The sequence below is a fragment of the Eschscholzia californica genome, unplaced genomic scaffold (assembly GCF_041429995.1).
Source record: "Eschscholzia californica isolate CP2 unplaced genomic scaffold, dmEscCali1.0.p SCAF_5, whole genome shotgun sequence".
Classification (NCBI taxonomy): domain Eukaryota; kingdom Viridiplantae; phylum Streptophyta; class Magnoliopsida; order Ranunculales; family Papaveraceae; genus Eschscholzia; species Eschscholzia californica.
In genome coordinates this window covers 35412673-35425848 of record NW_028238472.1, presented here as the reverse complement: position 1 = coordinate 35425848, position 13176 = coordinate 35412673, and the positions used below count along the sequence as shown (strand labels likewise).

Genomic DNA, 13176 nt, shown 5'->3' with positions numbered 1-13176 from the left:
GCTGGGGACCTCCGGGATTTTAGAGTACACGAACTACCGAATAAACTATCAATTGTTCGCTGTTTTATTTTACTTATTTGTAATATTATCTTGACTCAAATAACCAAAACCTCTTTATGTAAAAAGGCATTTACACATACGTTGGTAAGTGCTTTACACGATTGTGATGGCCCAAACTTCAAACCTGCATCAGTAATGACATTCTTGGCTTTAAGTTTTTTTTCTCAAATGGCTTCCTAATTTTTTTTTTCGTGGCCTTAATTTCTTCTATCATGTTACAAAGAGGATTTTCTTAATTTAGATTCAAATGGGTACTTCCAATTTATGACATAAATGAGTAACTGAAGATGTCTCCTTTTCTTTTATTAGTGATTGAATCTACTTCTCCAACCATTATACATGAACAATAAATTTCCATGTATAACCAAGCTACTTTTTCAATACTTATTAAACTTTTAGCCCATCTTCATTTTTCCATAATCTTCAAATTCTTTTTCATCTTCATCATCATTTCATGTTATTTCCAAAAGATCCAAAACTATTTCTCATGGCCATCTGATCCTCAATCAAAATATCATATTATTTTCGTTGGTGCTAAAAGCATCCGACCTTTGACCTATTAGCAGACAACATATTAGTTTGACTAAAGTCAACGAATATTGACCACGACACTTTATAAGCATGTGCATTTAAAGTGTTTTTTCATACCTTCTTCTTTCGTGAAACTTAGAAAATAATCAACAAGAATTCTTTCCAACTAATTTTCAACCAAATAAAAATATCTAACACAATAATTTAACTTATTTGTTAGAGAAGATAAATTCAATTACCTAAAGGGCGTCGCTAAAACGCCGCCAGAGTAATTCAATTACCTAAAGGGCATCTCTAATAATGCGATTACCCCTCCTAACTTTTTTTTTTGTTGAGAAGAAAACAAAAGACACTAGGACTTAAACACAAGAAGACAGTAAGGAGACTGGAAGATCTGATCGAGCTAGCCAAATCCAGGTTCCCCAATTCAGACGACTCCATTTAGCTAACTAATCCGCTCTAGTATTGCCTTCCCTGTTGATGTGAGAGTAAATAATTCGGAAGAAGTGTCCTTCGAGCTGACGAATTCTGTCGATGAGTTTGATTGTTTGCCAACCAATGTCGGCATGTTCCCCATTGAGCGTCTGAACGATATTACTATTATCACTTTCAATATGAAGATATGCAATATTCTTTGATGCCGACCATTGAAGAGCTTTGACAATTGCCCAGCATTCACATTCTTCTGCGTTTTGGCCTCTTAAGTTACATGCCGACGCCGCTAGAAAATTGGCTTGATCATCATACACAACATACCCAATGCCCGCAAATTCTTTTCCGTCCAAAAAAGAGGCATCTACATTGATCTTGATGAATGGCGCTATCGGAGGAGACCAAAGTGAATTCCTATCATGAGGTTGAGAAGTTAAAGGATCCTTAAGAAGTTTTGGTGTGCTATGAATCTGATCAATAATCATCATAGGTAAGACCTTAGTCGTCGAGAAGCATTTATCACACCTCGCTTTCCATATCTGCCAAAGAATAATAGCGAAAAGTCCACTAATCTGCTCATCAATAACTTTCCAAGAAATAATCCAATCAAGAAGATTAGTAATGTTGGCAGAAATAATATTAAAATGAAACCATATCACAGAAACTAAATCACAATGTAAAATGAAACCATACCCCTCCTAACTTGGGGAAGACCCTTTCTAAAATATAAATGTTCCAAAACTTCAGTGACTATTCAATTTCAAGATTTCATTCAAAATAGGAATAATCAATGACTAACATGTAACCCTTAGGGTACATGTTGGGAAAAACTTTGGCAATAACATGTATATGTACACTTGTCTTTTTGTTTTTGCTTTTTGGTTGCAAGACCCTTGTTTTTTGGTTGGATACATGGAAAGTTATTTTAAATTTGTGATCATTCGACTCAAAACAAATTAATAATCAGTAAAATGACTTACTTATAATTAGTAAAATCTACTTGTAAAGTTATTTTAAATTTGTGATCATTCGACTCAAAACAAATTAATAATCAGTAAAATGACTTACTTATAATTAGTAAAGATGACCTACTTATTATACTTTTGCCCCCACAACCTCTCATCTTTAGCCTATACATGCATTATTTAAGTTCAAAATTTTGTTAGTGTAAGAAAAGAATTTTTAAACGTCTTTTAGTTTTGTTTTGGTTAAACATATGTTCCTCCACGTCACCCAAGTGGAACTCTTTTCACTTGAAATATAAATATCTCTGAAATACCAATAGGAATAAAAAGAAACGAAACTGAACAAAGAAAACCAAACGAATAATCCCTTTGCATAAATAACAAAAGTTACCTAAGTTAATAACCTTTTTTGGAGAATTTTGAGACATAACTTCAAATTTAGAGTTTCTTCTAGAAAAATATTGCCAACTTAGGGTTTTCATTCATATTTAAACTCCATCTTAAGAATGAATAAATTTAATCTTGTCCTCCTATTAATGGGGTGAGTTGATTAAATGTCATTGTCAAGTAACAGAGTGTAGGCTATAAATCTAAATCTAGGTTGCCTACTCAACTTTATAGATTCAGTCATATGTAAGTTTGTTTTATGAAGAGTAAGAAATTAATCTTTTTCTTTTAGATTAATATCAGAAAAGGGCAAACTTTTATTGGAATAAAATTGGATCACTTTCCCTTTCATGCAAAAGGGGTTGCAGTTAAATTACACGAGTTTTGTTACTCATAAAAATCACAATTTGGTGAAGTATAATAAACCTGCAAGTTTTTGTTTTCTAGTAGTTATAAAGTTAAAACAACCACTTCTAAATGATCTTTTGCTTTTCTTTGTTGGACATCCATCATATGTGATTCTGATAACGTTATGATGTTTCTACTAATATAAGTACGCATATTTTAAGAACGCAAACAATGTCATCTGATGTATTACAAAATTGTCGAAAGAAATACATAACATGCTTCCTATTAGTATTGATAATGTCGTGAAGTGCGCAAAAAAAGTAATACATTACAAATGTACACAGAGTTATCCGAGTCTACATGTAATTTTGGTAAAATAGATATTTGTAATTTACAATAAGTAATACATTACAAATGTACAAAGTGTTGTCGTTCCTAATGGGTTGTCGTTGACGTGTCTGGAAAATTAAAATCTCAGACCTGTCACGGCCTAGTTGACCCGTGACAGGTCAGCATGGCACGACACGAGTTGCTTTGTGCCGTGTCATGTTGCTTTATAAACTGGTTGTGCTGGTCCGAGCTGACATGACCCATCAACCACCACAAGTTAGGCTCAAATCCACCTATTTTAATGGGAGTAAACAATTTCAAAAGGAAAAGGTGAATTCATGAAGGATAGTGAAGAGTAAAAGGAGGTCACAGAGTTGTCAAGAGCAGATCAGAGCACCAAAGCAGAAGCATAACAAGTTCTAATTACAAATGAAAACAAGTTACAATGGCTGCAACCATGGAACCGAACTTTTCCAAGATGATAATGTTAATAGAGAACAAACTTTAATCACATTTCGTTAATAATAAATCTTAAACCAAACAACATCAAAATCAATACAAACTAAAACAAACATATAGTATACCTACCCTCGAACAAAACACGACGGGAATAAGTTACTGCACTCAGCACTTGCTAGAAATATAAGTAATCATGAATCTCACTATACCTAAAATACAATTCTATAGATTGTACAAAATCTTTTATGATGATGCTATATGACTTATCTCAGATTTGAGATATTTGGAGGAAGATACCAACTGTAGAACTTACGCCAATTGGAGGGGTCTCCCTATATGTGGGCCCAACCGCCCAACGACGTGCTAAGCATCAAGCCATCAAACAATCCAGTTCACATCAAAAGAGTTAAGAGATGGCAACGACGTCTCTACTGACCGACGAGTTACTAATGGAATCATTGACTGCAGTGTCATTTTCATCTCTTTCAAGATTTGGATTTGTTGGACAGCAAAAAGCCTCAGATGGGATGTTAATGCCAGCAAATCCAACCATGACAGCTGCGGCTCCGAGATAATCCATGAGATGAGGAGCATTTCCTGTAACTGAATCCACGATAGCAGCTAGAGGGACCTGAATTGTAAGACCAGCTGTGGCCACCGTGGTAGTTGTAAGAAGAACAGCCTTCGCCCACAAGTAATCGCTCAGCACATTATCAAGAAGACCTGATACATAATTTTGAAGGACATTACTAGAAACTTGCTCTCTGATATTACAACAATATATTCATATTGAAATGGAGATGTATAAAAAAAAGGAAATATCATTTGGTAGTCTCATATAGCAAACAGACAACTCAGTCGAAGTAATCATTCCATAACATGCATAATAAATTCACCATCTAGAGCGGCAGTTCCGGAATAATGCAGCTGAACTAAACCTAAGGCCTAAAAGTCTTTTTCTTTAAATCCTTGAGGAAATTCCCATTACAAACTTGAGTAAATCTTTAAACGTCAGGATGTCGCCCTGTGTCCAGCCAGCACAACTACTCCTAATCAGGAGTAGACCCGACAAGTCTAACAGCCTCCAAAACATTCAGATGATAACTGCTGCATAATTGAAATCAAAGACAGATGCCGAAATCGAAGTCTGCGACTAAGAACGCTACGATTTTTTCAGACCATGGTCATGTCAGCGCTCCAGCAATGATTTCTCGACTCCCTAAAAGATTATCCACAACCCTATAATTACAGGACAGGGCATCCAAGACAAGGGAGCCTGGTAAGATGACAATAAGAGCTCTTCTGAGAAGATATACAAATATCACAGAGACAGATTCAATAGATATTTGTAAGCTCCTCCGATCACCACCCATAATAATCACCCACCATGACCTGAAGAGCTCATTTCAAACATCGAGGGCCTCCCTATCCTTACTACCTTAGGCATAGGTCACTTGCTTGGCTGAGCCATGACAGTATTGTCTCAACTATCACTCATTGGCATCAACCCCTGAAGTGATGACGCCGTTCATGCGCACTAAGACCCTACCAACTCAGAGAAGGCCAGACTGATGGTCGTCCCGATAAAAACAGAAGTTACTAATGACCATTAATACTCTGATATACTGTTCCAGCCTTTGTGAAAATTTGAAGTTGAAATGAGATGTCAAACAATTTGGCTGAGAGTTTCCAACCCAAAATAGATCCAGCATGGAAAGCACCTTCGTTTCAAGAGTGGGAAGCCATAAAAAGATCATCCCTTTTGGCAAATTCTAAAAGGGAAAATAGCTGTAAGGTATTTGCTTTCTTCATTCACTGAAGGCAAATCACCTTCACTTTAAATTCCTAACACAACTTGATTATAAATGACCACCCAGAGCTCCATTTGAAAGAATGATGAGAAACCTGATTTTCAAAAAGAAAAACATGAGCAATCTTCATGACCCATTTCAGTTGAGTAACAGATAACTTCATTTATTTCCCAATCTATGATCTGTCATATCTAGGTTTCAACAACATCAGCCATTAACAAGATTCTACCAACACCCACTAAAGGAGACGTCACAATCAACCTGGTTCTAACCTTGGGAAAGATACGGTGTTTACTTAATACAGCTTCCTCATAAATACCGCATTTCCACACACAGGAACTAAAAGGAAATTTTGGATTTAGAGGGGATGTAGACTTCCTTCCTAACCATATTGTTTTTTCAAATTTGAATGAATTATATTAAGATGTGAAAATTACAACAGAATAAGGTGTGTCACATTATAAGATCTGTTACGATATCCAAGCTTCCAAATTGTGTACAACATCATAATATGATAATGTATCTGTTACGATATCCAAGATTCCTTCGAAATCTTTCACCGCCACCCTACTGTTGATGTTTTCCTCGTTGAAGATTTTGTTATTTCTACCTTTCGAGATGCACCAAATGCCCTTTGGTACCAAAGTTTTCTACTTTTCTTTTGTTTCCTAAGCCCTTTCCAATGCTATAAGTTGTACCCAATCGATCTAGCTCTACACCAACTAACTTTATGGATCCTATGAAGTACTTCCATAGGTCTTCTGCCACTGGGTAATGGACGAAACAATGATCGATAGATTCTAATCCTTCTGGCACAACACACACCTGTTAACCAAGCTATATCCTTTCTTGTTCAGTTGATCTATAGTCGCTATTTTCTGGAGGCACCCATACGGTAAAACTCACACTCACAGAGATTGTTTTCTCCATATTGACTCAAAACAATCATTAGGTAGATCTAGACTCACTTAGGACTTTCTAATGTAGTGGTTTTTCACACTTAGCTTCTCTTCTTCCTCTTCCTTCCAAACTCTTATATCTGGATTGTTGACAGAAATATACCTTGACCCAATAAGTCAGAATCTCCGATGATGTTTTTTCTTCTGAAAACTTCGAATGAATCTTTATTGGGAAAAAAATTAACGATGCAAAACTGGGTGGGTATGTTATATAATCATAGCCTCCCGATTGTTGGCAAAATAGTTGGGTGGTTTTGGTTTCGCCCACCACAGATTTCTACTCTACTGAAAAATTATTCCCTTAATGTATTCTACCCATAGGATACTATAAGGATTTGCGTCGTTGATAATTTTATCATTCCTCTCCTTCCATAAGCACCAAATTATGGCCAGAGGGATTATGTTCCAGATCGTCTTCCTACCCTTAGGGGTTTCCCGACCACCCCATTGATAAATGGCTTGATCAACTGAATTTAGGATGCACCATTGAGATTTTGCCGCCTGGATAAAGTAGTCTCAAAGAGGAGAGGCTACTTTGCAGTAGACAAACAAATGGCTGACTGTTTCTTCCTTCCCTTTGCACAAAATATATCTACTCACCATATGAAAACCCCGCCCCTTCAACAAGCCCACTGTTGATATTGTCTAAGGGCAGCTGCCCAGACTATGAAGCTCACCCTAGTAGGATGGGCTTCTTCCAATTTTATATTGGCATCCCAAGTGTGAAGTACTGTTGGTAGAAATCATTCTCTGGTAACACTCCTTAACCAAAAAAATTCCTTGTCCTCATCCGCCCTTAGTCCGTACTCTAGTGTCTTCTTCCTCTGAAGAGTGTTTACCATGTACAGTTTCCAACAGTTGTAGGATTGGAACTTCCCTATCGTTCAGGTTTCTTCTTGACTGTATCTCCCATCCTCCTTCAGTGGCACTGTAAAGTTGGTTAACTTTTGCACCCTTTAAAATGGAAAGATGGTACATGACCGGGAATCTATCTTTAAGGCTTATGGTGTGGTATCACTCGTTATGCCAGAATTTGATGAATCTTCCATCTCCACACCTCCATTTTGTTAACCTATTTGAAACGTTGCACTCTGTTATGGACCTCTCTCCAAACCCCGCACCCATGAGGCAGTTCAAAATTCTTGTTGTTCCACCCTCCCCTCTGTTACTCCATACTTTTCAGACATGATGGTTCGCCATAAATGTTGACTTCAACCTTGCAAAACTCTAAATCCAGTTTGAGAGGAAAGCATCGTTCATCAGCCAGAGTTTTTTCACACCCAGACCCCGTCCTTCAGGTCTTGGCAAATGATGCTCCAGGCCACGTAATGAATCTTCTTCTTTTTTCATCCTTGTCATCCCACAGGAAATCACACATTCTCTTATCAATCTTCTTAAAGACCGATGGAATCGAAAACAAAGAGAGGTAGTATAATGGAGAGAGCTGACATAACTGCCTTGATTAGGGTCAATTCCCCCCTCTTGATAGTGGTTTTGCATTCCAAACAAATAACTTCTGGTTGATTCTCTTTAGTACCGATCGGCGGATCCCACAATGTTTTCCTTTTGTAATCTTCTCTCTAGTAATTCTGATGGTGTTTGCAGTTGAAATGACCAAGAATAAGATTACTCTTGAATTACAAGTATGTGTAAGATCCTTAAAGGCTTAAACTACTTAACCAACAAGGGTGGGACCACACATGTCAATCGGCTAAGCCTTACAGTTTGTTCTTAGGCCCCAGGTCACCTTATGTGGATAAGCCTTGAATGGGAAGCTTTAGGGTTTAGACTTTCAAGAACCAGGGAAGTATGTAGTATGTATTTTGTAGTATGTACTATCTCATAACCAACAACACTATTTGCATCTATTACTCGCACCTTCAAAAGTAAATTCCCTACAAGCACCTATCTAAACAAGAACATTCATAATTTGCATAAGTAAACCCTTCGATGTATAGGCAACTTTAGCTATATGTGCTGCCTCGACCTAGTTCAGGTTCCAACTATTTTCAAATTGAGATGATTACTTGTGCAGGAGAAACTATACATGATTACATTCTGGAGAAGTTGTAAAGAATGTAAGGTCAATCAGTGCACAAAGCCACAAACTTAAACACCTATGTGATAATAAAAAAAAACCGAGAGCAAAGTGATAGAAGTTAAACCAACCTTTGCCAATAATCAAACCTAACTGTTTCCAGCTGAGGGCATGAAAGGGCTCCAACTTTGCAAAATTCAGTACAATAGCAACAGGCAGAAAAATCAAGAAATTGAAGAGGCCAAGTAACCCAAGAAACTGAGCCATACTAGCATGCCCACTCTTCCCATCATCATCAGGTAACTTTTTACGAATAAGGGTAATATACACAGAATAGAATCCTGCAGAAACCAGAGCTAGAATATCACCGAGAAAAGGCTTGCTGGCAATCTCACTAGACCCAGACTCTGAATCACCTAAACTGACAATTATTGTTCCTCCCATACATAGAAGAACACTTAATAACTTAACCCATGTGAACTTCTCCCCCAAGAAGAGTAGAGCAACCAAAAAAGTGAAAAGGCTAGATGAACTGCTTAAGATTGTATTAGACTGCAAAAAGGAAGAAAAGATCGTAAAGCCTCAACCCATTCGCTCTCGAAGGTGAAAAAGTAATAAGTAAGATTCAAAGAAACTTACCGTCACAGTAGTATACTTGAGTGACAAATTAAAAGTAAGTTGCGCAAAAAACCAAAAGGGGCAGATTAAGAGGCTAACTTTGGCCATCCTCTTGCGGGTCCAGCGGCCTTTTGCATCTAACTGTTGATTATCACCTTCAGGAACAGTAGTTATCCCAGAAAATGTCGATATAGTAGCTTGTTCACAGGGTGATTCTACCCCATCAGAGTTATCAAGTTTGAATCCAACACTCTGAGTACTTTCTTCATGGCTGACATAACCAGATACATTAGACTCATCCACTTCTTCTATAGAGATCGGAATTGTCTCCCCAAGAAGAACAACTTCCTCGGATTCCTCTAATATTTGCAAACTGTTTATAGTACTCTTTTTACAAGGCCAAAACCCTAGATTTCCAATTGAATCTTCCAAATATCGTGAAATTTCAAATATGGGTAGGTAAATAACAAACAATGAATTACAAATGTATGTGACTAGAAAAGGAGAAACTCCTGAATCAACAACTGACTGAACAACAAAACTGGCAGCAATCCAAATTGTTGCAACAGCAATTATGTATGTCAAACCTAAACTCCATTTCCAAACTTCAGGGCTCATGTCTATGGAACCCAATTTGGGATCAAAGTCGTAGAGAAATCAATCATCCACCAAAAACCCTAACTATCAGAAAGAGGAAAATTCAATACCTAATCAGTCTGGAGATGACCTCAAAGTTCTGTATCAATATTCACCTGAAACAAACGAAAAATGAAAAAAATAAAACAAAAGGTGTACACGTGAGAAAAATCAATAAACAATTAAGTACAAAGAAAGAAAGCATATCTGAAAGAATGAAAATATTTTATTAGTGAGGTTAATTTATGCAGGAAATTGATCGAAATTTTAGAATATATAAATTTGAAAGGATATTGATCCGATGAGGAAGAAAAATAGTTGATTAAGATATTAAATCCAGCAAACCTGATATGGTGTGAAAATGAGAGAGAGAGAGAGGGGGGGGAAGGTGAAATGAAGGAGGTATTGTTTGTAAGAGGAGATGGTGAATAGTTTGAATGAAGGGGGAGAGAACGTAACGACGACTTGGCTGACGAAATCTCACCCAACTCTATCAGGACTATTCAGGAGTACCGACATACTCTTCTGTATTATTTTGATTTATTCTTATTTTATTTTTGAAAAATCGATAATATGTTCAATACAATCAAAAGATTTAGACATATCCAGTTTGAAGCCGAAATAGCTTTTAGAGCGTATCATGACTCGAATGGGCTATGCTAATCAATGGATTGAGATGATCTATGCCTGCATCACGCCCTTGACTAGTAAAAGGTGCGCCGCTATTTTTGAAAAAGAGTTTATTGCTGGATGAGCTCCTAGAACGGAGGAAGGGATATGTTAGGATATATGGACCAAGATCAACCGTCCAAGATATATGAAGATGAGGAGGATCGACATCAAGAGATCCGACGACCAAGATGAGTCCAAGATATTGAAGATATGAAAGATATCGAAGATATATTTAGGATATCTCTTGTATAGTAATATTGAGTAGAGATTATATTATTTCCTAGTTTAGTTAGGAGAAACTAGGAAACCCTAGACCCTATAAATAAGAGATGGGTTCTAGGAGTTTAAGCATTCGATTATAATCATTGTAACGAATCACCACAAGTGTGGATAATAAAGTATGTAGCCGTTCTGGCTTTCTCCGAGGATGTAGGTCGTGAATATCCGACCGAACCTCGTTAACTATTGTGTTCTTTATTTTAGTTCGTATCTTCTATTCTACCAACTTACATTAACTTTCACATGGTATCAAGAGCAGGTTAATCAATCCTGATCAAACTTCCGCAAATTTTCGATTTTTTGGATCGATTAAATTATCCTGAGCAGGTTCATCGATCATGTTTCATCAAAATATAAATAAATAAGAATTAACTTCCACTATTTCCGACGATTTTCTTGCGTCGTGATTTTACTTTCCAATCACTTTGTCGATTCGTTCGACTCTTCTTAAAATTTTAGTCGTTGTGATTAGATAATCGATAAATCACCTTATCAATTTTTTATTTTTTCCAAGTTATCTTGTGATTATCAAACTTTCCTATTCAAGTCGACTTCATGCAATTTCCATCCACCTCGTCTTACCATACATGAAGAACTTAATAGATGATTTTGACGCAAGGGAGTTTATGCTCTTCATAATTGGAACCACCCTACTGTTAGGAACAATATTCTTTGGATTGGGCAACATAGGGTTGGCATCTTCAGAACCATCTCTATACCTTTCAATCTCAGGCATCATCAACATTCTTCTCTCTAAATTCCGTATTGACTAATTTATCAATCAATATTTTTGATTTTTATCTTCCAACATTAGTCTTATGAGTACTCTCATATTAGTCCTATATTCATCTACTTTGTATTATTATCCTAGAGTTCAGATTTTCAAGAAATACATTGGTGAACTATCTACGTGTACATTCTCAAGTTCAAGGTTCGTAGTTTGGATTCGAGTTTTCAAATATCTAGCTCAAAATTTTTCGTCAGATTTCATGATGCAAGAATATCATCTTCATTGAATCATTGTTAATAAATTGAATCAATATCCCATCAAAATCTCCACTTTCTCTCTCTCTCTCTCATCAATACAAAGATGAAGATTAATTCTGTTATAATGCCAGCAATTTCAATTGGATTTATGTTCATCATAAAACCTAGTTCCTCTTCACATGGTTTTGGGAGGCACCAATAACTTCTCCCATTCAGGGGGAGCCTACTTCTAAAGCACTTGGGAATGTTTTGTCAATTTTCGTCTCCCAAACAACTTTACCTCTTTTTCTGCCAATCGATTTTTCCGGTCTTCACTTTCACATATTGACCGTTCCCATCGTTTTGGAAGATATCTACTAAACCATCACTGACTTTCTTTTAGTTGGGTGATGAATCAACAATCTTCATTTTTTTTTCTCACTCTCAATATCGGTTGAGTTCTCTATTTGGTTGGATTTTTATCTCCATTCAAACTTCACAATTTCCAAACATCTTTCCCAACGATGTGCCAAGATTCCTTCAGTCGAAGAATTTCAAGTCTTCAAGCCTATTCATATTACCAAGTTGCCAAGTCTTCAAGTTCAAGTTTAAGATTTGAATCCAATCGTATGCAAGCAAAATCCGATTGTACACGAGCAAATTCATCTTTTCCAAGTTCTATCTTCAAGTTGGATACTCCACACGTTCCGCAGTCCAACTTGAGGGGGAGTGTTAGGATATATGGACCAAGATCAACCGTCCAAGATATATGAAGATGAGGAGGATCGACATCAAGAGATCCGACGACCAAGATGAGTCCAAGATATTGAAGATATGAAAGATATCGAAGATATATTTAGGATATCTCTTGTATAGTAATATTGAGTAGAGATTATATTATTTCCTAGTTTAGTTAGGAGAAACTAGGAAACCCTAGACCCTATAAATAAGAGATGGGTTCTAGGAGTTTAAGCATTCGATTATAATCATTGTAACGAATCACCACAAGTGTGGATAATAAAGTATGTAGCCGTTCTGGCTTTCTCCGAGGATGTAGGTCGTGAATATCCGACCGAACCTCGTTAACTATTGTGTTCTTTATTTTAGTTCGTATCTTCTATTCTACCAACTTACATTAACTTTCACAGGATACTGATCGCTTCACTAGTTCTTTAAAGGGGGGGGGGGGGGGGGGGTGGCTGGGGAGGCCTTGACTTAAGATGCCCTATATTCAAATCAGAAAGTACCCTTTCTATTCTTAGGTAGGCCTGCACGCACCTTTTTAGGTTATCCGGAAGGAATGGAATGACTAATGTGATGTGAAACCTCCACAAAGAAAAAGCTCCTTGCACTTCCCTATCCGTATGGCCGGCCAATCCGTGACAACCCCACAACAAAGAGTGAAATGCCAACACTGACATGCGTACAGACAAAACCCCAAACCACCTTGTTTGTGTACTGGAACAACTACCACTTCCTTAGAACATCACTAACTTACCGCTCTCTACTATAATATAAGAAAATCCAAGAAAGAGAATAGCTCCATAATATAAAACTGCCATGAATTACACACACGCAAGTAGTGGTTCGGCTAGAGGACTACAGAAGCCATGGCGGTACTCATTAACCCACCTCTTCGATGGCGGTACTCATTAACGGTCGTCCTGACCCGACTTTTAATGTTA

At 37.0% G+C, this 13176-nt stretch overlaps 2 protein-coding genes across 2 annotated transcripts; both read right to left on the bottom strand.

Annotated features, from left to right (window-relative positions):
• Positions 1-1040: 1040 nt before the first annotated feature.
• Positions 1041-1508, bottom strand: LOC147538856 (uncharacterized). Its single transcript, XM_086643029.1, has one exon. It carries the CDS (start codon positions 1506-1508, stop codon positions 1041-1043), a length of 468 nt encoding a protein of 155 aa, XP_086499155.1.
• Positions 1509-3546: 2038 nt separating this feature from the next.
• Positions 3547-10106, bottom strand: LOC147538855 (thiamine-repressible mitochondrial transport protein THI74-like). Its single transcript, XM_086642416.1, has 4 exons — positions 9920-10106; positions 8960-9690; positions 8452-8872; positions 3547-4235 (listed from the first exon to the last, which is right to left on the bottom strand). The coding sequence occupies exons 2-4, from the start codon at positions 9554-9556 to the stop codon at positions 3919-3921; spliced, it is 1335 nt and encodes a 444-aa protein (XP_086498542.1). The 5' UTR covers positions 9557-9690; positions 9920-10106; the 3' UTR covers positions 3547-3918.
• Positions 10107-13176: the final 3070 nt, after the last annotated feature.